Source organism: Patella vulgata, chromosome 4 (genome assembly GCF_932274485.2).
Source record: "Patella vulgata chromosome 4, xgPatVulg1.2, whole genome shotgun sequence".
In the NCBI taxonomy this organism is placed as follows: domain Eukaryota; kingdom Metazoa; phylum Mollusca; class Gastropoda; family Patellidae; genus Patella; species Patella vulgata.
The window spans coordinates 84,072,844-84,100,622 of record NC_065882.2 but is presented as its reverse complement, the minus strand read 5'-3'; the positions used below and the strand labels follow the sequence as shown (position 1 = coordinate 84,100,622).

The 27,779-nt window shown below is 38.3% G+C and overlaps 1 protein-coding gene across 1 annotated transcript; it reads left to right on the top strand.

Annotated features, from left to right (window-relative positions):
• The first annotated feature begins 1,666 nt into the window (after positions 1 to 1,666).
• On the top strand, positions 1,667 to 27,544 carry LOC126818809 (tyrosine-protein kinase JAK2). The gene is made up of 16 exons (XM_050546395.2): positions 1,667 to 1,988; positions 2,476 to 3,513; positions 4,381 to 4,491; positions 5,707 to 5,858; positions 6,652 to 6,950; positions 11,594 to 11,743; positions 12,251 to 12,366; positions 13,501 to 13,728; positions 14,528 to 14,679; positions 15,649 to 15,796; positions 17,145 to 17,328; positions 19,740 to 19,915; positions 21,012 to 21,216; positions 23,412 to 23,539; positions 23,799 to 23,974; positions 24,633 to 27,544. Exons 2-16 carry the CDS (start codon positions 2,482 to 2,484, stop codon positions 24,922 to 24,924), a joined length of 3,549 nt encoding a protein of 1,182 aa, XP_050402352.1. The 5' UTR covers positions 1,667 to 1,988; positions 2,476 to 2,481; the 3' UTR covers positions 24,925 to 27,544.
• Positions 27,545 to 27,779: the final 235 nt, after the last annotated feature.

Below are 27,779 nucleotides of genomic sequence, written 5' to 3'. Positions count from 1 at the left end.
CATGTGTTATCATTAAAAATTTGTTTCCTGTTTCTTCAGGAACATGTATTATCATTAAAAATTTGTTTCCTATTTCTTGTGGAACATGTATTATCAATAAAAATTTGTTTCCTGTTTCTTCAGGAACATGTATTATCATTAAAAATTTGTTTCCTATTCTTGATTTTGATTATTTATAAGTTTTTAAATGTTTAAATTTTCAAGACACGGAAGAAATAAAACTGAAATTGGTTTCAACTAATTTGTTTCTTAATTTGTCCAACTGGGTTGATGAAGCAGGCATACAGGCATACGCCATGCAGTGTGCTAAGAAGAGGTCAAATTACCCGGACATTGACCTTTCCCCCTAGACCACCTCTAATTCCAACTGTGAAGGGGTCTTTAACATACACACACACCAACATTTACAACTAGGCCTCGTTAACAAGACATGACACCATCAATTAACAAGTCACGACAACACCATCAATTAACAAGTCATGACATGGCACTATCAATTAACAAGTCATGACACCATCAATTTACTTGTATATTTGGAGAAGATATGTTTGTGTTAATTTGTTACTGAATTCTCAAAATTATTTGAGCTGAATCTGTTCTGTATTCACGTAGAAAAATGCATTTTTAAATAGGGATACTGCTTTGTTTTTACAAGAAAGGGATACCCCTGAGTCAGAAGGCCATAGTTATTTTTAGAAAAGCATACCTTATAGGAGCTGGACTAGTAACCATTAGAATCTAGCTAGCTCCTATTTGTTCCACATTTCACTACTTTCAATTCACTCTGAACCTTTGACTTGGTATAAAAGAGTGAATACTTGAACACATGACTTTACATCGATTTTACACAATTTTTAGTTTCTCTGTATCTTTTTTTAAAGACAAACAGATACGCACAAATTATTGGGTATAGGGCTATATAGGCCCTGGGGGTGTTTTGAGCCGGGAAAAGTATCATTCAGGCCTTTAGAGTTGGCTGGCCTAACTGTTTAACACCTACACTTTAGTTAATAATGTCTGTCATACTGCATTGGCCGAGAAAGTTCATCCAGATTTTCTGGCGTGGTTCTCCCTTGTCAGTGATGCAGGACGGAGGTCCAGACAAGGACAGCTGTCTAGTCGTTCGGATGGTACGAAAAACTGAGGTCCCGTGTACACATTGGCGTACACGTAAAAGATCCCTTGAAATGACCTAGTTTGTGTCGAGTGGACATTAAATCCCATTTCTCTCTCTCCCTACGGGAAAGCAATTTATTGAAAAAAATTGTACTGTATGTTAATCCCAAAATGACCTAGTTTGTGTTGAGTGGACTTTTAACACCATTTCTCTTGCTGTCTCTACTTAAGGATAGCATACCAAACAAGCAATCTGAACAACTGACCCACCCTACCTGCAGCTAGCTTTAGGCTACCATTTCAATTTCGAAGGTCAGTTATGTACGACCAAACAAGCACCCAGTTACTAACCAAAATGAGCACCAATTTAAGTTGCAGTGTATGAGAAATTTAATAGTTAGAGCCTGAACTCACAGACAAATCCCCTCTCTCATTTTACGTATTGGGACGAAAAGGACATCAATATTTGACGAAACGTCTTTAAATTAGTTACCTTTGTAACGAATGGACTTCCGGGAAGATTTACCTCCCTTAGTAGGGAAATTCCCGTAAAAATACTAAATACGGCGAAATAGAAAGATTTTCTGAGAATTCAACCGGATCAATATAAAATACAATCTTCGGAGAAATGATTCCAGGAAAAATCTATATTTTTATACGCCACTGACCATTTCTTCAGCAGTGTCAACATTCCTGTGTGAAATTACCGATTTATTATTCATCTGAAGTCAAAGACAAAGTTAATTAAGTGATTATGGATGCCGCCTATCTCTATTAATAAGTGAAGGAGAACCGCACCAAACAAAAACCAAATAGTCACCCATCCATAAGTGAAACCCACAGAAAAGACATACAACCGAGAGATAGATATTGTAAGTATTGAAACAAGTGTAGTCTACTATATCTAATGAATTAACGAAATAGGCTACTGGATGACTTGTAGTAGTATATAGTATTCTTCTGCAATTACTGAATTAGAACTTTGAAATCAACTATCGCTAATATTTTGGACCTACAAGTTGACACAAATGGTACAAAAAACGGAGGCCCTGTGTACACATTGGCGTGCACATAAAAGATCCCTTGACAGTTGGAATTCGATATAAATATAAGAGTAGGCCGGACGTTGTGCCGCTGTCCGGGAAAAATTTCCCCGCATAGCACACCGTGTGGCCTATGCCCGTCTTCATTAGCCCAGTTCGGAGCAAAACAGTAGGACGTTAAACCCCATTTCATTTCATTTCATTTCATTTCCATATCCAGACAAAATCTCTCTCATTAAACCCCATTTTATTTCATTTTTCATACATGCTAATATTGTTTTGTGATTCATGATTTCGGTATAATTTTGTATTTCAGTCAAGAATGACATCTGAAAGTGCAACAGCCTTATTAGGAGTTGGCAACAGTGCTGGAACCTCCGTTGGTGGTACAAGTTTACCTGCAACATTATTGGCTTCTGAAGAGGTTCCAGTAGCTGAAGTACCTGAGGAGGTTCCGGTTCCTGGAGTCCCTGAAGACTCAAACCCAGTAGAACATCAAGAACAAAATGGAGATGTCACCTTATCTTCGTCTGATCAATTAACTGTCAAATTTTACGGAACATTTCCTCCGTGCATTCTCTTCAAATCGGAAATTAGACCATTTAACATAGCTACAGTTTGTCGCAAGGTCACAGATCATCTAAGAGAGCTCATGAAAACAGGGGAAAAAGATGACGGCTTTTTTCCGGCGACTTTTCCCATTTTCGGATTGATCGACGTCGAACACAAACTTTGGCTGGGTTCGCCCCAATTTATATCTAAGGGAGATAACTTGTTTTATTTCCGTTTTCGATTCCGTCTGAAAGAAGAGATGAGTTTAAGGTTGCTGTCGGTCTTTGATAGTATGGCGGCTAAATATCTTTTTATACAGTGTCGGGATGACTTCATCAACAACCGTATTAAACAGATGTATGATGTTGACATCCAACAGGATCTTATACTCGGTTACGTTGCCATGGATTTACTTATACCGAGTACTAGTCACGATTATAACGAAATGAAAAACAAGAAATCGTCCGGATCCACAAATCAAACCAGTTTACCCACTGCTCGGGAAGCTCTGCGAAATTTCAAATTTTTATCGCTGTATCACAGATTGCCGAAGAGCTTGCGAAGGACATTTGTGTTTCCATGGAGATATGCCAAACTTTACTTTAATTTGAGAACGTATATCAATCAAAATACGTTAGAATTTAAAAATGCTGAACAAATTCAACACACGTATGTTCGGTCGATATATAAAGAAGTTGTGTCGTATTGTACAGAAAAATACGAGGCTGTTTGTCTGGATGATGGTCAAACTGTTGTTTTCTCTTTAGATCTCATGAATTCCTGGTTACAGATTAGATCAAAGGTGAGTGGCCAGGGCTGCGTTAAATGCAGGGCTGACTGGGTGCAGCAATTATAAAATTATATCAAACATATTCATGAATCATAACTGATTTTGGGGCCTCTTATTTTGGGACCCCAAAATCAGTTATGATTCATGAATATGTTTGATATAAAGCATATAATTTTATGATTTTATAATTTTGCAATTTTATAATTTTATAATTTTATGATTTCATGATTTCATGATTTTATGATATTATGATTTAATGTATTATTTTGTATATGTTTGTACCATATAATCTATTTATGAATCATACTGACAAGATCAAAGTTGAATAGCCTTAGAGATCATCGCAACATATTACCACACATATATATATCGTCCCATCCACACTCCTGCCCATCCGCAAAGATGTTGTAAGAAAATTTTGACATATTTCCACTCATGATTCATTAGCCCTAACCCTAACCCTTTATCATTTTCTATCCGCCTTGTCGTTTAACCCACACACACAATTCCACAGGTTATTCGTTTAGCTGAAAGTGTTGAAAATTTGCAGGTAAGAACAATCTAAGTGTTCCAAGATTACGAACAATGACACGTCACCACATCCCTTCTACATTTAGCCTGGTTAAAGGAGGCTATCAGGGGTGCGTGCAGAAATATGACCTGTATGACTGACCACGGAGCCTGGAGGGAGTTTCCGCCCCCCCCCCCCCTGAAAACTTTGAATTCAATATCCATGCATCCGAGGCCATTTCTGAAGGAAATTTGCTCTTTTAAATGTATAGGCTCTATCCTTGATCTCTCCTGTATAGACCCCACATGAACACACGCATCTGACTATAGTAGACAAGTTTTATTAGTGTTTATTTGTTTATATTGTAGGATAATTCTTGTGAATATACAGGAATCAAACTGGATACAGTAGATGTTATTAGTTTTACTAGAGATGATAGAATGAGGATAACTCTCATATTGAAAAACAGTAAGCCAAGAGTAAGTAACCAAATAAATACTCTTCTCTACTTTCATTTTACATCCTACTAATATTCAGAGTGTGTAATAAAACACTCTGAATATAAATATTTCAGCTGTAATAAAACACACTCTGAATATTATTATTTCAGCTGTAATAAAACACTTTGAATATCATTATTACAGCTGAAATAATAATATTCAGAGTGTGTTTTATTACAGCTGAAATAATGATATTCAGAGTGTTTTATTACAGCTGAAATAATAATATTCAGAGTGTGTTTTATTACAGCTGAAATAATAATATTTAGCCTTCTATTTTCATTTGAATACATGTACACCTGTAGAAGTATATGTGTAGATCAGCCGATATCCGCATTTTGCATAAAAGTTATGAAGTTGAGCTCACAAGAAAGTTATGGAGTTGAGCTCACATGAACGTTATGAAGTTGAGCTCACATGTGCTGTATAATATTGTTTATACTTGTTACAGATCCAGGAGGGTGGGTTGTCGAATTGTCTAAAGTAGGCACTTTAGATCAGAAGGTCTATCATTGAGTCAAGTGGCATGGTTTCTTGCCCACACTAGTACATGTCAAGGAGTTTTGTCGCCTGTCCAACGTTGTTGGTTTTCTTGACGTCTGGATTCCTTCCACCTACTACAGACCCCTACACCCAAATTGAACCGTATGTTAGTCCCGAAATGAAATAGTTTGTGTGGTGAGGATGACACTAGATGTTAATCCTCATTTCTCTTTTTCTGTTTTATCAGAGCTGATGTAATAATATTCAGAGTGTGTTTTATCATAGCTGATATTTCAGAGTGCGTTTTATCAGAGCTGATATAATAATATTCAGAGCTAGTTAACTCACTAATAACATCTAGATTAGATTATTGTAATTCCTTACTTTACAGACTTCCAGCTTCTTTTCTTGGCGCCATAGGGGGGCTGGATAACTCAATGGATAACATGTGCATATTGTATCATAAGGTCTTTCATTGAGTCAAATGGCATGGTTTTGATTCCCTGCTCTTGTACATGAGTAAGGTCACCTGTCCAACCTCATGGGTTTTCTCTGTTTTCCTCCCACTGCTAAAGACCACTATAAAATTAAACCATATGTTAGTCCCAACATGAACTAGTTTGTGTTGTGTGTTCATTAAACCAGATCTTTACATTTCAACCCTTTCTATCATGTGTTAGTCCCGAAATGACTGGTCTCTTTATTTTGCAGATCTTTATATTTGATGGGAGAGAGGGTATATCGTTTATATCTATGTTAGACGGTCTGTGTAAACTATCGGTTGATTATCATGATAATCTCACGGAAGACAGTTTTATAGATTTAACGTTACCTAAAGATCTACATTCATTCGGACCCATGTTGTAAGTTTTTATTTTTCTACATTACAACTTCTTTGTTGATATATGTATACATGGCACGGCTGGCAAGGCACAATGTTTACTCACTCAGAAGGAACAACAAAACGGAGGTCCTGTGTACACCTTGGTGTACATGTAAAAGAACTTTTGACAAGTTGGAATTGAATTGCTCTCCTGGCAAAATGTCCATGTATGTGGATGTGGTTTCAAACATGGTTGTCTGCATAAATCTGTCATTTCTGAGATCATAAATGAGTGAGTAAATGAAATAAAATGGTGTTTAACATCCTACTTGTCTGCTCCTACTGGGTTAATGAAGACGGACATACGCCATAGTGTGCTACATGTATGAGAGAACCTCTTTGGTTTTCCCCAGGTCCTCCAGTTTCACCTCACTGCTAAAGAACCCTCCACACAAGCCAACTATTTAATCTAAATTGAACCATATGTTATAGTCCCATAATGATATAGATGTAGTTTGTGTCGAGTGAATGTTAAACCCTGTCCCCTATTTCTTTCTCTCCACTGCCTACCTGCTCTAGTGAATTACAGTCCTTCATGAATTGTTCTAGTGTTTCAGCAGTATTATATCTACATGCATAAATAGAGAGAGAGAGAAATGGGATTTAACGTCCACTCGACACAAACTAGGTCATTTCGGGACTAACATATGGTTTAATTTTATTTCAGTCGACTCAATGACAGATTTATGATACAGCGTGCACAAGCTAACCATTCAGCCATCCAACCCCCCTACATGCATAAATAATCTCTTTATTTTTTCTCTCTTTTAAAGAACGAATGATGCTGCTAACCTTCTCAAGTCAACTGTAGAGGAATGTATCTCAAACAAAATCCAAGTGGAACGACTTTTTCTAATCAGACAATCAACACAAGAATTCGACATGTACGAACTGATGGTGTGTAACCCTAGCAAGGAGGTGACCTCCTGGAGATTTACGCGTGTCAATGATAATGATACTGGTTATCTTTACAAACTACCCACCAAAGATGGAGAAAAGATTTTTAACTCTGAATTAGAATTTTTGAATTTCTGTAAAGAGAGGTTCAATAGACAACTAAAGCCCTCAGATGGTAAGTGTCACTATAGTTACATGGTTACAGGCGGGTCGAACAAAACATATGATGTTGGCTGTTCCACGGTGCCTCTATCTCACAAATCATTTGATGTTGGTCGTTTCGTGGTCCCTCTATATCACAAAACATATGATGTTGGCTGTTCCACGGTGCCTCTATCTTACAAAACATTTGATGTTGACTGTTCCATGGTGCCTCTATTTGTCAAAACATATGATGTTGACTGTTTCGTGGTGCCTCTATCTCACAAAACATTTGATGTTGGCCGTTTTGTGGTCCCTCTATATCACAAAACATATGATGTTGGCTGTTCCACGGTGCCTCTATATCACAAAACATTTGATGTTGACTGTTCCACGGTGCCTCTATATCACAAAACATTTGATGTTGACTGTTCCATGGTGCCTCTAACTTACAAAACATTTGATGTTGGCTGTTCCATGGTGTGTCTATTTTACAAAACATATGATGTTGACTGTTCCATGGTGCCTCTATATTACAAAACATTTGATGTTGGCTGTTTCGTGGTCCCTCTACATCACAAAACATATGATGCTGGCTGTTCCGCGGTGCCTCTATCTAACAAAACATTTGATGTTGGCTGTTCCATGGTGCCTCTATTTACAAAACATTTGATGTTGGCTGTTCCATGGTGCCTCTATATTATTGTTCGATTTATATAGCGCTTCATTACACGTGAAGTGTTTCTAAGCGCATAATCACAAAACATTTGATGTTGACTGTTCCATGGTGCCTCTATTTTACAAAACATATGATGTTGACTGTTCCATGGTGCCTCTATTTTACAAAACATATGATGTTGACTGTTCCATGGTGCCTCTAGCTTACAAAACATTTGATGTTGGCTGTTCCATGGTGCCTCTAATTAACAAAACATAATATGATGTTTGATGTTGCATGGGTGGGGTGGGGTGGGGTGAGGGGTGGATGGCCAAACAGTTAGCACGTGCGTTCTGTATCATAAGTCTGCCATTGAGTCAACTGGTGTGGTTTCGAATCCCTGGTTGTACGTGACAAGAGTAGGGTCTCCTGTCCAACCTTGTGGGTTTTCTCTGGGTCCTCTGGTTTCCTCCCACTGCTAAAGACCCCTACACACAAGCGAATTATTGAAATAAAATTAAACCACATGTTAGTTCCGTAATTATTAGTGAGCAGAAATTCGCCCATGTATCTGTTATCAACCGTCACTTCAGCCAGTTTTATAGAGGGATAACTCATGTTTTCCTTTTGCGTTCGTCACTTCCTATTGTTGAAACATTGATTACTCATCTATCGTAGCAATGATCTCTATGAAAAAATGATATTTGGAACGTGTTTAACCATTTCTATCACATATGTGATAATGACTGGCACCAATATTGTCCTTTAAAACTAAAGACATTTATTTAAAAAGGATTTTTTCCAGTGATCTGTTTACTAGATTATTCAGAGCTATTTTAAAGATACATAAAGTAAGATTTAGATAAAGAGCTACCCATTCTTGGTATGATAGTTCGACAATAGATAATGTAAAATTAGAAAATTGAAAATTTCATTCAAATTACTCTATTGCGAGCGAAGATATTAGCCTTTTAAGGTTTGACAAGATGTGTGCAATAATTTCAACCACCGTACTGGTTGTTCGAAGCTAAGTATAGCTCCTCCAATTTTTAGCTTAAATCGAAAATGGCTGAACTGTTCTAATCTATTTAATATTGGAGAAATCCGATGCCATCGAGTGTTGATTATCTCCTGATTAAGTTAATTAATATCCAATTAATAATTTAGAAAACATTTCAGGCCTAAAGAAAAACCGGCATTAGGCAAATTTAGCTCTTGCATAATGTATGTTTAATTTCTAATTACATGTAATTTTATCTAATTTTTATTTATATTTTTTTTTATGCTGTTATCTGTTTTTATTATGTAAATATAATATTGTCTTGATCTATAATATACATGTATTTATAAAGCACATGTGAGTATATTTATCAAGCACATGTTTATAAAGCACATGTGAGTATATTTATGTGGTAGAATGTGTAATAATATTAATAAGGTTTCCTCTACAAAATAAATGGTGTTTGGTGCCTCATGAGTCCTCTCTATTTCCGAACCAAAACATATTTTTATTATAATCTTTGTTGCCCACAGTTTCTCTGCATCCATATCCCTATGGTTATACTGCAGTCCAAAATTGAACAGTTGGAGCAGAACAGTAGGACATTAAACCCCATTTCATTTCATTCAAAACTGATATGGTCCCACAGCCACAGTTACATGTGATGATATGGTCTCACAGCTGCAGTTACGTGTGATGATATAGTTCCACAGTTACAGTTAAATGTGATGATATAGTCCCACAGCGGCAGTTACATGTGATGATATGTTCCCACAGTTACATGTGATGATATGGTCAAACAGCTACATTTACATGTGATGGTATGGTCCCACAGCTACAGTTATATGTGATGATATGGTCCCACAGTTACATGTGATGATATGGTCCCACAGCTACATGTGATGATATGGTCCCACAGCCACAGTTACATGTGATGATATGGTCTCACAGCTGCAGTTACATTTGATGATATAGTTCCACAGTTACAGTTAAATGTGATGATATAGTCCAACAGCGGCAGTTACATGTGGTGATATGTTCCCACAGTTACATGTGATGATATGGTCAAACAGCTACATTTACATGTGATGGTATGGTCCCACAGCTACAGTTATATGTGATGATATGGTCCCACGGTTACATGTGATGATATGGTCCCACAGCTACATTTACATGTGATGATATGGTCTCACAGCTGCAGTTACGTGTGATGATATAGTTCCACAGTTACATGTGATGATATAGTCCCACAGCTACAGTTACATGTGATGACATGGCCCCACAGCTACAGTTACATGTGATGATATGGTCCCATACCTACAGTTACATGTGATGACATGGCCCCACAGCTACAGTTACATGTGATGATATGGTCCCATACCTACAGTTACATGTGATGATATGGTCCCACAGCTACAGTTACATGTGATGATATGGTCCCACAGTTAAATTTACATGTGATGGTATGGTCCAACAGTTACATTTACATGTGATGGTATGGTCCCACAGCTACAGTTACATGTGATGATATGTTCCCACAGTTACATGTGATGATATGGTCCCACAGCTACAGTTACATGTGATGATATGGTCCCACAGCCACAGTTACATGTGATGATATGGTCCCATAGCTACAGTTACATGTGATGATATGGTCCCATAGCTACAGTTACATGTGATGATATGTTCCCACAATTACATGTGATGATATGTTCCCACAGTTACATGTGATGGTATGGTCTCACAGCTACAGTTACATGTGATGACATGGCCCCACAGCCACAGCTACAGTTACATGTGATGACATGGCCCCACAGCCACAGCTACAGTTACATGTGATGATATGGTCCCACAGCTACAGTTACATGTGATGATATGGTCCCACAGCCACAGTTACATGTGATGATATGGTCCCATACCTACAGTTACATGTGATGATATGGTCCCATAGCTACAGTTACATGTGATGATATGATCCCATAGCTACAGTTACATGTGATGATATGGTCCCATAGCTACAGTTACATGTGATGATATGGTTCTACAGTTACATGTGATGATATGGTCCCATAGCTACAGTTACATGTGATGATATGGTCCCATAGCTACAGTTACATGTGATGATATGGTCACACAGTTACATTTACATGTGATGGTATGGTCCCACAGTTACATTTACATGTGATGGTATGGTCCCACAGCTACAGTTACATGTAATGATATGTTAACACAGTTACATGTGATGATATGGTCCCACAGCTACAGTTACATGTGATGATATGGTCCCATAGCTACAGTTACATGTGATGATATGGTCCCATAGCTACAGTTACATGTGATGATATGGTTCCACAGCTACAGTTACATGTGATGATATGGTTCTACAGTTACATGTGATGATATGGTCCCATAGCTACAGTTACATGTGATGATATGGTCCCATAGCTACAGTTACATGTGATGATATGGTCCCACAGTTACATTTACATGTGATGGTATGGTCCCACAGTTACATTTACATGTGATGGTATGGTCCCACAGCTACAGTTACATGTAATGATATGTTCCCACAGTTACATGTGATGATATGGTCCCACAGCTACAGTTACATGTGATGATATGGTCCCACAGCCACAGTTACATGTGATGATATGGTCCCATAGCTACAGTTACATGTGATGATATGGTCCCATAGCTACAGTTACATGTGATGATATGGTTCCACAGTTACATGTGATGATATGTTCCCACAGTTACATGTGATGGTATGGTCCCACAGCTACAGTTACATGTGATGACATGGCCCCACAGCCACAGTTACATGTGATGATATGGTCCCACAGCTACAGTTACATGTGATGATATGGTCCCACAGTTACATTTACATGTGATGGTATGGTCCCATAGCTACAGTTACATGTGATGGTATGGTCCCATAGCTACAGTTACATGTGATGATATCGTTCCACAGTTACGTGTATTTTTTCTATGATATCTTGTTTTTATTTTTATTTTCTAGTTCATGTTATAGAGAAGGACAGTTGCGTCTGGATAAAACGACTGTTCACCAACGAGATTGATTACTACCATGATGAAGTTCGGGAAAAAACAGCCACTGGACCACAGTTAATTCGCGAGAAGGATTTTGTGAGAGAACCAATACTCTACAGTAAGTTAAGAATATGACCTTGAAACTTTCTACATCGTAGTTATATTATTGACCTTGGCCTCCTAATTATTAGTAGTAAATAATGATCTGAGATAGGCTTTATATGGATCATTGGCAATAATCAATCAACTAATCATTAATTCAAGACAACTGATTAGTATTACTCATTGACACAATCCGGATTATCAGCCAGTTGATTAATTTATACGATGTCGCCACATGATTGACACTCAAGGTAATGGTTAATCTAGGATAAATACGATTAGAATTCTAAGATTTTTTGAGCCGCCAGTTCTCAAAAATATTCACCAGTACTCCAAAATGTTATCACCAATATTATCGTCAACATCAAATTCTAATCGCCATTTTCATTTTTTTTTATCTCAAATTGCGACTTTGGCGACTGACAGCGTGAGCCCTGCTTGCCAGGATGAACCTGGTTTCAAGTAGGTTTCAATTTATTTAGAAGTCAGACCAGTAAATATCCTCTTGATTATTGTGTTTCAGGAGAAACTATGTACAGCATATTTAGTGAGGTAGAGTTACGTTCCCAGAAAGCAGAAAAATTAATCATGATTCAACTAAAACCTCAAATTATTAGTAAGATTAAACCAAGTACTGATGTAAGTTGATTGGTTTTTTTTAAAATATATAATTACTCTTGCTTCAAATTCCTACTGTATGCAGAAACTCATCCGAACAACCACATACTGTTCCTTGCCATGCCCTCCATCCTGCAATACTGACAAGTTGAAACCATGCCCTCCATTCAGCAATACTGACAAGGGGAAACCATGCCCTCCATTCAGCAATACTGACAAGGGGAAACCATGCCCTCCATTCAGCAATACTGACAAGGGGAAACCATGCCCTCCATCCTGCAATACTGACAAGGAGAAACCATTCTGCAATACTGACAAGGGGAAACCATGCCCTCCATTCAGCAATACTGACAAGGGGAAACCATGCACTCCATTCTGCAATACTGACAAGGGGAAACCATGCACTCCATTCAGCAACACTGACATGGGGAAACCATGCCCTTCATTCTGCAATACTGACAAGGTGAAACCATGCCCTCCATTCAGCAATACTGACAAGGGGAAACCATGCCGGAAAATCATGAGGACTTTCTCGACCAACCTCTTGATTGTCCATTTTTAAGTTAAATTATTCAATATCGATTATTTTTCAATCCGTTAAAAATCACGACAACCCAATGATCTAGAGAGTTGATTATGGCCTGGATAAGTTAATAAATGTCAAATTAATAATTTATATAACATTTAAGGCTAAAAGAAAGACCTGCAATAGGCAGATTTACCTCTTGCATAATGTATTCTATACTAATATTTGTGACTGTCTTTCATCTGTATATCTGTCTGTTCAGAGTTGGCAGCTAATTTAGTGTATAGGGATGGGTAGCTCGAGTCAATAGTTGTGGTGGCCCCAGGCCCCAACAACTAGACTCTGACAATTTGAAATGGTTTCAGACTGTCGTTAATTATGGAGAGCTATTCACATCACTGTGGTATTGTGAGATGCTTTTAGACTGTCCAGGAATATACATGTTTCAGTACGATTAAAGATGAATATCCCCCCCCTTCCCCGCTCAACAGCCTGAAAACATCTAACAATACCGGAAACATGGGAGTCAATATTTACAGTCTGAAACCATCTGACAATACTGTATATCTTAGAAAACGATTCACTGAAAATAATGAATTTTATCAGCTATTTTATGACTTTTCTTGCAGGACTTACAATTTTTGGCCAGTCAACTTGCAGAATTTGACCATGTAGCGTTCGTTCGTTTTTACGGCTCCACGATTAATCTACCCTTACGATTGATTGTGGAATATCCTTACTATGGGGATCTTTGCCAATTTCTTGTCAGAATAAAAGAAAATGGATTCCAAGAGCACATAAATCTGTGTCAGATTGTACAGGCAGTTTTAAAGATAGTGTCTGGAATGCAGTATTTGGTAGGTGTACTTTTTTTTATAAAAATTAGATTACAGTTTTGTATATTTGGGGTTTTTTGTTTGTTCTTTTTTTCTTCTGAATTTGTCATGAGTCAAGTGGTGTGGTTTCGAATCCCCGGTTGTACGTGACAAGGAATCCATTTTCTCATGGGCTTTCTCCGGGTCCTCCAGTTTCCTCCCACTGCTAAAGACCCCTACGCACAATATTTTAAGAGTCATAGAGCCATGACATCCTACTGTTCTGCTCCTATACTGGGCTAATGAAGACGGGCATACGCCATACAATGTGCTATGAGAGAAATTTTTCCCAGACAGCAGCGCTACGGCCTACTCTTGTATCAAATTCCAACTCCAATGTGTACATAGGACCTCGGTTTTTCATCCCATCCAAATAACTAGACGGCTGTCTTTTTTCTTAAAACTATATTTTTATTCTGGATGTCTGAATGGGATTGGGGAACAGACTTAGCCTATGTAAAAACCCCTCTCCCTTGTCAGACATCTGATGGAATTAAAGACTGAGATTCTGTGTTACCATTGCTGTGCACTCAAAAGAACCCTTGACGGTTGGTATTCAATGAATAATAAACAGAAAGCCACTGCCTAGGCAAAATGTCCTTCAATGTACATTGCCCAGTCAGTACAGAAAAGACCCGACACAGATGATGTGCTATTAATAGCCCATTAATCAATCCATTCATATTCTACAAATTGATCCAACATGGAAACACTGAAGGTTGTTTGATTTAAGTCCTGTTTTTTTGTGTATTTACTCTTATTACATGTGGGGTTTTTTTAGAATGAAAAGAAAATGATACATGGGAATTTGAAATGTGAGAATATTCTAGTTCATGGAATAACTAGCACATGTATTAAAGTTAGAATAGGTGATCCAGGTTTAATAGGATTTTATAATAAACAAGGTCTACAAGAAACGATCAACTTCAAAAGGTAATCATAAGTATACGCTCTTTTTGATCTGCATATTCCTGAAGCAATGGCCCGAGAAATTCCTCTCTGGCCATTGCTGGATTGGCTTCTGATACTTGAGCTTTTGAGGGAGTGTGTCTATTCTTCCCATTCAATCAAATCTATCCCAAGTACAGCAACATGACAGCTCTTCGTTTAATCTGGGGTCTTCCCTAAAACTTTGGACAGTGATTAAAGGTATTAAGAACGGTACCGGTGACAGTATTGTTCGTCTCCAAACAGTATTGTTTACATTGTATTCGTTTTGATAGCATCGTTTGTCACGCAATTACTTTTTCTGCAATATTCTGCTATGGACAGGTTAATTGGGCACAATAAAATCATGAGTCACGACGTAACGTTATGTAAACATATTTGGTCCAATTTGGAGCTCTGTTTAAAGCATAATGATATTGTTACACAGTTAGCTATTGGTTGTTAATCGAACTATTGACCAGTCATAATTTGGAACAGAAATTTGCTTCCTATACAGCAGTGTTAAGTGGGATTAGGTATAATTAAACGAAACATTGCAAGGAATATGCTTGATCTGGGACATTGGGTTATGTGGCTTAATAATCTAACATGTTTACTTTAACTCATAGGATCTGTCATCGAGCCTGAATCACACTTGTTAGAGGTAACGCATGTGAGGCTGACAAGAAAAATCTGATTAGTCGTTCCGATGGCACGAAAAATAGAGATCGATCCGTTAACATTTCATGGAAACCTTGTAGACCGGGGGTTCAGTGCGGAGGGTTGTCCGTCAAATGGACACAAAACCAGACCCAACTTTTCTAGAGTAAAATTTTGCGTAGAATACGATGCCAAGTAGTTCATGTTGAGTGGAGGTAAAACCCCATCTCTCTCTCTCTCTCTCTCTCTCTCTCTCTCTCTCTCTCTCTCTAGATAGCTAATTTAAAACTATTTTTCTGTTTGTTTTTCTTCAAGAATTCCATGGATTGCTGTTGAATTGTTTGATGATTTAAAGAAAGCTACGATTGAGTCGGAGGTTTACAGTTTATCAACGTTAATATGGGAAGCGGCATCATTTGGTGAAAATCCACTCACTGTTCTCGGTATTCATAATATTGATCAGGTGAGGACACATTGTTCATATTTTATTTGGAGAGAGAAATGGGGCGTGTGGGTGAATGGCTGAATGGTTAGTGCATGCACCTGTATCATAAGATCTGTCATTGAGTCAGTTGGCGTGGTTTTAATTTCCTGGTTGTACGTCACAAGGAGTAGGGTCTCCTGTTCAACCTCGTGGGTTTTCTCCGGGTCCTCTGGTTTTCCTCCCGCTGCTAAAGACCCCTACGTGCAAGCGTATTTTTGAAATAGAATTGCACCATATATGTTAGTCCCAAAATGACCTAGTTTGTGTCGAGTGGACTTTAAACCCCATTGCTCTTTTTCTCTCATTTGTTATGTAATATTTTAGCCCAAAATGGACATTTCTTGGATTCTGATTGGTTGAAAAGTGGCATCGAATGTGTATAACAGTCCTCTAAATTTCCTGGGGCGACTCACTGTGAATAGATATTACCTGGGAACTATACTGTCTTAGCAGTGGCAAAAAATTCTACACCTGAAAACTTTTATTCTAGGAAATTCGAAACAGTCAGGTGTTTATCTAAAAATTAGAAATTGCCCAGATTTTGTGTTTCTATACTATTCAATTTCCAAACCTGGAAGTTTTCAAAAAAAAAATTTTTTTCTTTTCTTTTTTTTGCTCAGATTTAAAGGAGAAGGCCAGTCAGTTCCCCCTTTGTTTGCTCAGATTTAAATGTCATCTATTTATTTTAGAACATCATCCTGAATGGTGGCCTTATTGGCATACTCCTCGCAGTGTTTCGTTTGATTAAAGCTAATCCCACTTAACACTGCTGTAATGGAAGCAAATTTCTGTTCTAAATTATGACTGGTCAATAGTTCAATTAACACCCAATAGCTAACTGCGTTACAATATTATTACGCTTTAAACAGTGCTCTAAATTGAACCAAATATGTTTACCTAATGTTACGTCATGACTCATGATTTTATTACGCCCAATTAACCAGTGCATAGCAGAATATTGCAGAAAGACTAATTGCGTGACAAACGAGGCTATCAAAATGGATACAATGTAAACAATACTGTTTGGAGACGAACAATACTTTCCACGTTTTTAATACCTTAAATCACTGTCCAAAGTTTTAGGGAAGACCCCCAGATTTAAACGAAGGGCTGTCATGTTGCTGTACTTGGAATAGCTTTGAATGAACGGGAATAATAGACAAACTCCGTCAAAACCTCAAGTATCAGAAGTCAATCCAGCAATGGCCAGAGACGGATTTCTCGGGCCATTGCTTCAGGAATATGCCTTAGTTGGGACTTAATCAGAGATTTAGCTACCTTAAATTAAAGATTGACTTTTCAACATAATTTTTTATTTTTTTTCTAGTTAAAAGCTCTTTTTCTCCGAGGACCTAAGTTAGACCGACCAGACTTTATAAAAATTACCACTAGCTACACGTCTAATGTAAACGAGGCTTGTGATATGATCTGGGAACTGATGATTAAAATGTGGAACGTTGTCCCACAAGATCGACCAAACATCAGTGAAATTTCAAAACAGCTTCATATAAGTATGTATGTTAATGAATAAATTGGGTTTTAATGTACTATTGTTCTACTCTGACTGGGCTAACGATTATAGGCATACACCATACAGTGTGCTATGAAATAAAATGTGCTTTAATGTACTATTATTCTGCTCTGACAGGGCTAACGAAGATTGGTATACATGATGGAAATTTTGGCTGGACACGTGAAGAGCGATACTATGGCCTACTCTTACATCGTATTCCAACTGCCAAGGGATCTTTACATGCATGTCAATGGACTAGAGGTCTAATGTACATGCTTATGGTCGAAGGTTTTCTCCGGGTCCTCCGGTTTCCTTCGACTTCTAAAGACTGTGACGCTTAGCAAATTATTGAAATAACCTAGGTTGGTTGGTGTCGAAATGACCTGGTTTCTGTCAAGTGAATCGAATCCCCGGTTGTACGTGACAAGGAGTAGGGTCGCCTGTCCAACCTCGTGGGGTTTCTCCAGGCCCTCCGGTTTCCTCCCACTGCTAAAGACCCCTACGCGCAAGCAAATTATTGAAATATAATTAAAACCATATGTTAGTCCCGAAATGACCTACTTTGTGTCGAGTGGACGTTAAACCCCATTTCTCCCTCCCCCCTCTCTCTCTCTCTCTCTCTCTCTCTCTCTCAAGTGAATCCCATTTCCCCCTCTTATTAAATGTATGTTCCATCAAGCTTTATCCGATTAAAGGTCTTCAAAATTTTCCATTCGTACGCTAACTGGTGACATCCTTGTATGACCTGAATGAGGTAACATCTTTAGTTTTTCAAATGAAATGATGTTTAAGGTTCTTCTTTCTGCAGCGATGTAGCTACTCAGGAATTAAAGATGGGCATTCAAATCTTGCCCGGACAATGGCAATAGGTGTCTGATATACTGTTTGAATAGCATTTAGTAATTGAACACATTAAAATAAACACAACAGTTCTATGGATAACAATTACTTCATTTCTTTTAAAGCTACGTTTCAACAATGATTCTCTTGTCGTTATCAATCAAAATACTGATACAGACAGAAGGAATGAAATATATATACTATGTACAATCCAAACATTCAGTGAAACATATCCCCAGAGTTTATGATGAATTAATCACAAATAGACCAAAACCAGGAAATTAACATAGACGTTACTCTCATATACATAGTACCATGTTCCCCACACGGAGTATTACTTATTTCAAGCAATTTAGTTCAATGTATCACAAATCAAGTTATTGTTAAATTTAATATGCAGCACACAAGAAACTGCCCAATAACTGTTCGGTGTACACTGCAGAGCTTGTGGCCATTCGTGACGCTATATCATGGATTTCCCATCAAAAGACTAGTAAGTTTGTCATTCCAAGCGACTCTCTGAGCAGTCTGATTTCAATCCAAAATGACAACTCGGACTCAAGACCTACTCTTCCCGAGACCAGATCTGAAACTGCAAATCTTCGAACAAATCCACGCCCTAATGGACACAGTTGGACTAAGTAAAATAGTGAAGTAAGAGGGGGTCACGGTTAGACGGGCCCGGCATCTAAACACTAAACTACATAGGGGATTTATACCAAACTGACAGGATAGTGGAGTAAGGGGGAGTCACGATCAGACGGACTCGGCATCTAAACACTATTCCACCAAAAACAGACACCAAACCTACAGAGTGGGATAGTGGAGTAAGGGATGGTCACGATAAGACGGGCCTGGCACCTAGTGGAGTAAGGGGGAGTTACGCTCAGACGAACTTGGCACCTAAACATTATTCCGCAAATAAAACGGATACCAAACCCAGAGAGTGGGATAGTGGAGTAAGGGGAGGCCACGATAAGACGGGCCTGGCACCTAAACACTAACCCCAAACGATGACATCTACCAATCCAGAAGCAGACGAGATCATCTACCAAACGATATGTTTTGTATTAAATAAAGGGAAGAACTTCCCACTAAACCAAATCCATGGCCTAAGGCCAAATGGAAAGATTGCAAAATCATATTCTAAAAAACAGGAATCAGCTTCGGCTCTCCTATGTCTTGTCTGCGATATCACTTATGTGGAAGCAGACGTTAAACACCAAGAAAGAACGAACGAACGAACGTCTGTGTGACAAGAGAATCATTGTTGAAACGTAGCTTTAATAGAAATATAGTAATTGTTATCCATAGAACTGTTGTGTTTATTTTAATGGCAATAGGGCCTACTCTTGTTACAAATTCCAGTTGTCACATATGTTCACAGGACCTCAGTTTTTTCGTCCAATCCAAGCGACTAAACACCGTCCTTGTCAGGTCCTCCGTCCTGCACATGAGGAGTTTTTTTTTTCGGTCAATAGCGAGAGCAAACCCAAAACCACCTGAGCTACCATGGATCCAAGGTTTTATCTGGGTTGGTTTTGAAAAAAATATGTTTGTAAATTTCAGTTAGTTTAAAATTTGATGATATGGAAGAAAAGGATTTAGAGCAGGAATTAGATGTTGACTTTAAAAAATTGCTACCAAAACCTTTAAAACCAGACAATAATCCAACATGGCAAGATGGCGGCAAAACGGCGCTGATTGATAAGAATAATATAAAATTAATTAAAAAACTAGGAGAAGTAAGTTTAACACTTTGTATATTCGGAGACCCATGGTGACTCAGTGATCCAGGTGCTTGCTCACTAAACAGGAGGTCCTGATTTCCATCAATGTGGGGGGGTTCGATGGCCGAATGATTATCACATGCACGCTGTATCATAAGGTCTGTCATTGAGTCAACTGGCGTGGTTCCCCGGTTGTACGTGACAAGGACTAGGGTCGCCTGTCCAACCTCGTGGGTTTTCTCCACGTCCTCAGGTTTCCTCCCACTGCTAAAGAACCCTAAGTGCAAGCGAATTATTGAAACATGTGTTAATCCCGAAATGAGGATTTTGTGTCGCGGGGATGTTAAACCCCAGTTCTCTGTCTTTTTCCATCAGTGTTGAGACATTTTGTCAGGATTTTCTAGCGTGCTTCCACCCCTGTCTGTGTTGCCTGATAGAGGGACTGCATCAAGTAGTTTTTATTGGACATCCCATGATAATTTGAATTGGTGACATTAAGGATCACATGGAGCTGCCTGGGTAAGATGTCTTTGTCAACCCCTTTGTTACAGGAAATTAGGACCACTGGCTTGGCCAATACCTGGAGTAAACCGGAGACCTCCAGACTAACGAGCCAGCGTCCTGCTAACTAAACAAAATAGTTATTAACATTAATGGTAAACAGATATAAAAAGTTCAGTCTTCACAGATTTCTTTATTGTCTATATTGATGAGAGGGGGGGTTGGATGGCCGAATGGTTAGCACGTGAGCACTGTATCACAAGGCCTGTCATTGAGTCAACTGGCGTAGTTTCGAATCCCCGGTTATACGTGACAAGTAGTAGGATCGCCTGTCCAACCTCGTGGGTTTTTCTCTGGGTCCTCCGGTTTCCTCCCACTGTTAAAGACCCCTACGTGCAAGCGAATTATTGAAATAAAATTAAACGATATGTTAGTCCCGAAATGACCTAGTTTGTGTCGAGTAGACGTTAAACCCCATTTCTCTCTCTCTCTGTATTGATGATTTATTCCATAACGTTGGGGCACGATGTGCAAAACTTCTCTCACAAATTTTAGATTTCACTTGAGGACATTCAAACCCATTTAATTTATTTTGAACTATTTTATTTAGGGACATTATGGATACGTATGGCAGGCGAAATATACTAAACCAGATGGCACAGTTGTTGATGTGGCGTATAAAGAGATGAGAACACATTCATCCCAATCACCTAAAGAAATCCAAAACCATAGAACTATGTTTAAAGAGGAAGTCGATCTGGCAACAACATTACGACATCCAAATATCGTTCAGGTTGTTGGCCATTGTTATAAACGTAAGTTGTCGTTTTTCTATGTAGGATAGGGCCGGTGTTGGGTGGGGTGGGGTGTGGTGGGGGGAGGGGGTGATTCACAAGGTCAGGAGAGAGAAAGAGAGAGAGAGAGACAGAGAGAGAGAGATATTAACCACTGTCAACTCACACAAACTAGGTCATTTCGGGACTAACATGTCGTTCAATTTTATTGTAATAATTTGCTTTTGCACAGGGGGTCTTTAGCAGTGGGTGGAAACCGGACGACCCAGGGAAAACAACAAGGGGCTGCACAGCTACTTTAAATACACATATACAAATACACATTGATAAAACAGAAACAGTTTGGAAGAGGGGGGATCCAGGGGGTCTGAACCCCCCCCCCCTGCTCAGGCTTGAAAATTTGAAGGGTCCGAGAAACTTAAATCTAAAAGCCTGAATCTGACCCCAAAATTGCGAGTTTGTATACACTGAGTTGAGTCATGACTTTCATTCCATTGTGGGAAAAAACAAATAGTCACATACAGCTCTGGCAATTAGCCAAAAACGTTGACAGCATAAATTGCCATCAGGACCAATTGACCCCACGGCAAATCGCCTATTGACGACGGCAATTTTTTAATACCGTACTGTATGAAAATATAAGTTTATTGAAATTTAAAGAGTTTTATTAACGCTGTTCGCCTGTTGACGTTGAATATTGTTGTGTTTGCTTTTTAATTTTATTGGCAGCGTTGATAAGAACGCCTGAGTGCCCTGGTGCTCATCAACGTTAACAGAAAGCTCCAGCTAAATGTCGAGAATATCGTTGGGCAGTTCATCAGAAAAAAGCCACGCCGACTTTTCTCTGCATTGCACAGTTAAAGTGAAGGTCCCACATAATTTTTGGAAGATAAATCTGTTTAATTTTGTGTGAAAATTCCCTGTAAACCTCTACATTTATGATTAAGCCTGTGCAACAATAGCAAGCTATATTATTTATTTTTATGCGCTGAAAGTAAAAACAGTAAACCAAGTGTATAGACTTTTCGTCTGTGAAAGTTTGTGCTCTGGAAAACCCTGACCAACTTTCCTATACTTAATTGGACTGGTTACTCTAATAGTAAATTGATACTTCTAATAAAGCTTGTTAAGAACAACCATAATATGGTATCTGAAGATATTTTGTTTCTCCCCTGTGAAGGGCGCATTCCCCATCAACATTTTAAGGACATTTTATGCGATTTTATTGGCGATTTTTAGACCTGTAATTTTGGAATTTACCTTCCGGAAATACGTCAGAATGCACCAAATTGAATCTAATTTACCAAATTTTTCTGGGGGAGGGCCGCCATACCCCCCCCTCTTACAACGTTTAGCGCCTATCCAACCTAGAGCAATTATCCAACCTAGACCCCCCACTGCAAAAAATCCTGGATCCGCGCCTGATGCTTTAGCTGAAAAATTAACTTTAAATTTTTGAATATTGTGATGTATTGTTAACCCTTGTCGATGCATGTGGAGTCTCCGTGGACCCCATGCACATTTTATTGTGTTTTGTAATAACTACTGGGCACTGCTTTCTGAAATTTAGTGACTTTGTCTCTGATACAATTTTACACGTAGCGTTCGGTATTCATCTGCTTCCTACATGCAGAGTTCTGTTATATGCAAATCAGGCCCAACGCTTGCTGGGAACAAGGGGTCTAATCGGACACCTAAAATACAACTCACATTAGGTATTTTGCTATTGTGTTTGCTGTCTGATGCCATATTGTGTATGCCAGAGTATTCTCTCTTTTAACATCTGCATGTTACAAATACCAAGAATTAAATGATGAATTCCAAATATTGAATGGTTTTTGTATCAAGCGTGAATTGCCATTTAACCTCTTTATCACATAGTACACAAAGTAGCAATTTTGTGAGAATTATTAAATCTTTTCCATGTCACTAAAATGTTTTTGTATAATAATTCAGTTTTTTTCAGTTGTCAAATATGAATGCAAATAAAAACTAAACCACTGCCTTTTAATTCATATATATCTGTACGTAAAAACTTTGAATTATAACTGGGGTCCATATGGACCCCTTAACTACTTATAGAGTTATTGCCCTTGATCATATAAGGATTTTAGCTTTTTATTTACTTGACAAAACTTAAAGAACAACTTGGATAAGTTAGTTTCGTTACCTGGCAACCTATTTTAACAAAACCTTACATTTTGATTGTTTTACAGCTTCGTTGATTCTTGTGATGGAGTTCGTGGAACGTGGAAGTTTAAAAGATTGGTTGAAGAAAAATGTGAATCTCCCACAAGCTTCATTTAATAACATCTCCGTAAGAATATGTTTGGAAATAGCACAGGTACTTCTAATCTATCAACCTTTCACTTTAGTTTGGGGGCCACGGTGGCTCAGTGCTTAAGGCGCTAGTTCACTAAACAGTGTGTCCCAGGTTCGGTGTGGTTTCCCCCTTATCATGGGTGTCTGACAAGGAACCGTGTCTAATCGGGAACAAGGCTAACCAAGAGGGACATAATAATTTATATAAGATTTGAACTTTTGAAGCCATCTTTAATATATTGTATTTATTGTGTTAATGAATATAATTCTGATTATTTCAGGGAATGTCATATCTTGCAAGTAAAAAGATTGTACATCGAGATTTAGCAGCACGAAATGTCTGTGTAACCAATGAACTTCAAGCTAAGATCACTGATTTTGGTTTAGCTAAAATTCTACAACCAGAAAAGGATTATTACAAAATGATATCCCTTTTTAAAGCCTTGCCAATGCATTGGTAAATATTCAATTATTTTCATTATTTACCGTTTATGGGTGAGTGGGTTTAGTTGGTCAATTGTAGGGTCTATCATTAAGTCAAGTGATAAGTAGGATTGCCTGTCTAATCTTGTATTGGTTAGTATTGGATGGTATCGGGTGGTATTGGATGGTATTGGGTAGTAGTGGATGGTATTGGGTGTATTGGTGGTATTGGGTAATATTGATGGTATTGGATGGGATTGGGTAGTATTGATGGTATTGGGTAGTATTGGCTGGTAGTTGGTTAGTATTGGGTAGTAGTTAGTTAGTATTGGGTAGTCTTGGTGGTTAGTATTGGGTTGTAGTGGATAGTATTGGGTAGTAGTTAGTTAGTATTGGGTAGTATTGGTGGTTAGTATTGGGTAGTATTGGGTGGTAGTTAGTTAGTATTGGGTAGTAGTTAGTTAGTATTGGGTAGTATTGGGTGGTAGTTGGTTAGTATTGGGTGGTATTGGGTAGTAGTTAGTTAGTATTGGGTGGTAGTTGGGTAGTAGTTAGTTAGTATTGGGTGGTAGTTGGGTAGTAGTTAGTTAGTATTGGGTGGTAGTTAGTTAGTATTGGGTAGTATTGAGAAGTAGTTATATTTCATCTTTTAAGTTATAAAATGATGTTTAAATTTAATTTATATCTTTCAGGTCTGCTCCAGAGTCTTTAGGTGATCGTTATATTATCAGCAGTCGATCTGATGTATGGAGTTATGGAGTGGTGTTATGGGAAATATTTTCCCGGGGTGACGAACCCAAATTAATCAAAGATAATAACTTGACAGAGTTGGTGAAAAAATTGAAGAATGACGAACGGCTGCCGATTTCTCCAACATGGCCGACACTCATTCAAGCCCTTATAAAGGAATGTTGGAAATATAATGATAAACAAAGACCAGACTTTATAAATATACCTTCAAAAATTAAATACGAAAGCACTTGATAAGTGTCATAGATCCCTTTATGTTATGAAATAAAGAGAGAGAGAGAAATTGGGTTTAACGTCCACTCGACACAAACTAGGTCATTTCGGGACTAACATATGGTTCAATTTTATTTCAATAATTCGCTTGCGCGTAGGGGTCTTTAGCAGTGGGAGGAAACCGGAGGACCCGGAGAAAACCCACGAGGTTGGACAGGCGACCCTACTCCTTGTCACGTACAACCGGAGATTCGAAATCAATGACAGACTTTATGATATAGCGCGCGCACGCTAACCATTCAGCCATCCAACCCCCCCTTTTATGAAATAATATTTATATGAAAAACACAATATAACTACAGCAAATATCTAATCGTTCGGATGGGACGAAAAACAGCTCCTGTAAAATAACCGTTGGCAGATGGAATTTGAAATAAGAGTACTGTAGCGCCACTGTCCTAGCCACGTTTCTCTCATAGTACCCACGGTTGTACGTGACAAGGAGTAGGGTCGCCTGTCCAACCTCGTGGGTTTTCTCCGGGTCCTCCGGTTTCCTCCCACTGCTAAAGACCCCTACGTGCAAGCGAATTATAGAAATAAAATCAAACCATATGTTAGTTCCAAAATGACCTAGTTTGTGTCGAGTGGACATTAAACCCCATCTCTCTCTCTCTCTCTCTCTCTCTCTCTCTCTCTCTCTCTCATAGTACACTGTATGACTCATTAGCTCATTAGCACAGTAGGTGTAGAACAGTAGGACATTAAAGATGGGTTCCCGCGTACAAACTGGGTGATTTAATGGACCAAAAACATATTCAAACTAATTAATTTTTTATAATTATGCTTCAAATCCTTCTCAAACATTATAATTGTGAAGGAATGCCCTGCTATTAAAATTCGATCAAACCAGGTCAAGTTTACGTCAGGTCTTCGGAGTCAGAGGAGAATTCATTGCATACATAAGACAATGTTGTCTTTAATCACTTACTATTTATTACAAATATCGAATCCTAATTAAATTCTCGGATTGTACACTACCCGCGTCTTTTTCCGTCATTTTTATCTCAGAAAGTATTGTACGTCTAACTCTTCATAAAGTTTATCATCTTGTACATGAAGCGCTCAATGCTCGCTTGTGACCTTTGACATCACGCGTGCAGAAGTTCCTAATCGTCGGGCTGTTGATTAGGGGAACCCTTACATTTTTGTCCTGTATACGCTCCATGAATGTTTTCAGGGAATCCAGTATTTTTCTAGTAAGATTGGATATCTCTACTTTCCATATATACCAAAATTGCCATACTTTTATTGGAAATAACCACCCGATAAATAATTTTCTGGGAACCCATCTTTAAACCCCATGTCATTTCATTTGAATATCTATTAGGTTAATAACATATAACAAATTATTTTTAAATCATTTACATATATTTTGATCATGTTACCTTTTGACATATATTTTTTTATCATGTTTCCGAAGGTATTTTCCCTGTTTTTACTCTAAAAATGGCCTGGCCTTGATGAAGTTTTATTGGGGAATTTGATTGGATGCTACTGTGATACTTGACAAGGATATGATCTTCAAGATAATCTTATCCAGTCACTTGGACTAAACAAAATGGCCCTATCCTGGTTTTGCAACTTTATAATTGAAATCATTTCATTACAGATTTTTATTTCGGTCAATGTAAAACACCATAGGATATTCCCGCTGAAAACAATTGTCCTTGCTATAACTATATGTAGTTATGTATAGCTTGCATGGTAACCGCTTGTTAAACTGTGTTTTGGTAATATAACTGTAGCTTGCATGGCAACTCTGGTTTAACTGTATGTTTGTGTTGTTTTGTTATACAGACTATCCTTGGGCCTGTTTCACAAAATTTTAACTAAGATCAAATCCAAATTTTAGTAATTTGATTGGATAATATTAGATTGATTTTACTGCTTAGCCAATCAAAACTGAAGTATCTACAAAAATTTGGATTTTATCTTTAGTTATGATTTCGAGGAACAGGGCCCTGGATGGTTTCTTTACACCAATATTTCCCAACTGAGTAGCCTATATCATGTAATGTCAGTAGGTGTATATAGTCTAGATATAGGCCCATATTTTACATGATGATATGTTATCATCACCTTGATTAGTCATTTGCTTTTGTCTGGGATATTACTATGGAAACAGACCTTAAACATTAGGTTAGCTGTTTGTCTCCGTTGGGGATCACGTGGGTAAGACGCTTGCTCGCTAGTCTGGAGGTCGTGTGTTCGATCCCTGCATTAACCGAGAAAGTTCATTCAGAATTTCCGGCGCAGTTTCCCCTTGTCAGTGATGCAGGATGGAGGGCCTGACAAGGACAGCTGTCTAGTCGTTCGGATGGGACAAAAAAAAAACGAGGTCCCGGGTACACATTGGCGTGCACGTAAAAGATCCCTTGGCAGTTGGAATTCGATATAAGAGTAGGCCGTAGTGCCGCTGTCCGAGCACACTGTATGGCGTATGCCCGTCTTCATTAGCCCAGGTTAGGAGCAGAACAGTAGGACGTTAAACTCCATTTCATTTCATTTAATTTATACATGCTGTGCTGCTCAATTTATACAAACAGCCCTACTCAATTTGAATAAATAGTTTATTACTTAATTCTGTTTTACCTCGTCTTCAAGTCTTCTTTGTAAACTGGCGGGGTTTCGATTCCCCGGTTGTACTTGACAAGGAGTAGGGTCGCCTGTCCTCCAGTTTCCTCCCAGTGCTAAAGATCCATACGCGTAAGCGAATTATTGAAATAAAATTGAACCATGTATTAGTCCCGCCTTCATTAACCCAGTTGGTGCAGAAATGTAAGTTATTGTTAAATGAAAAATGAAAATATACATGT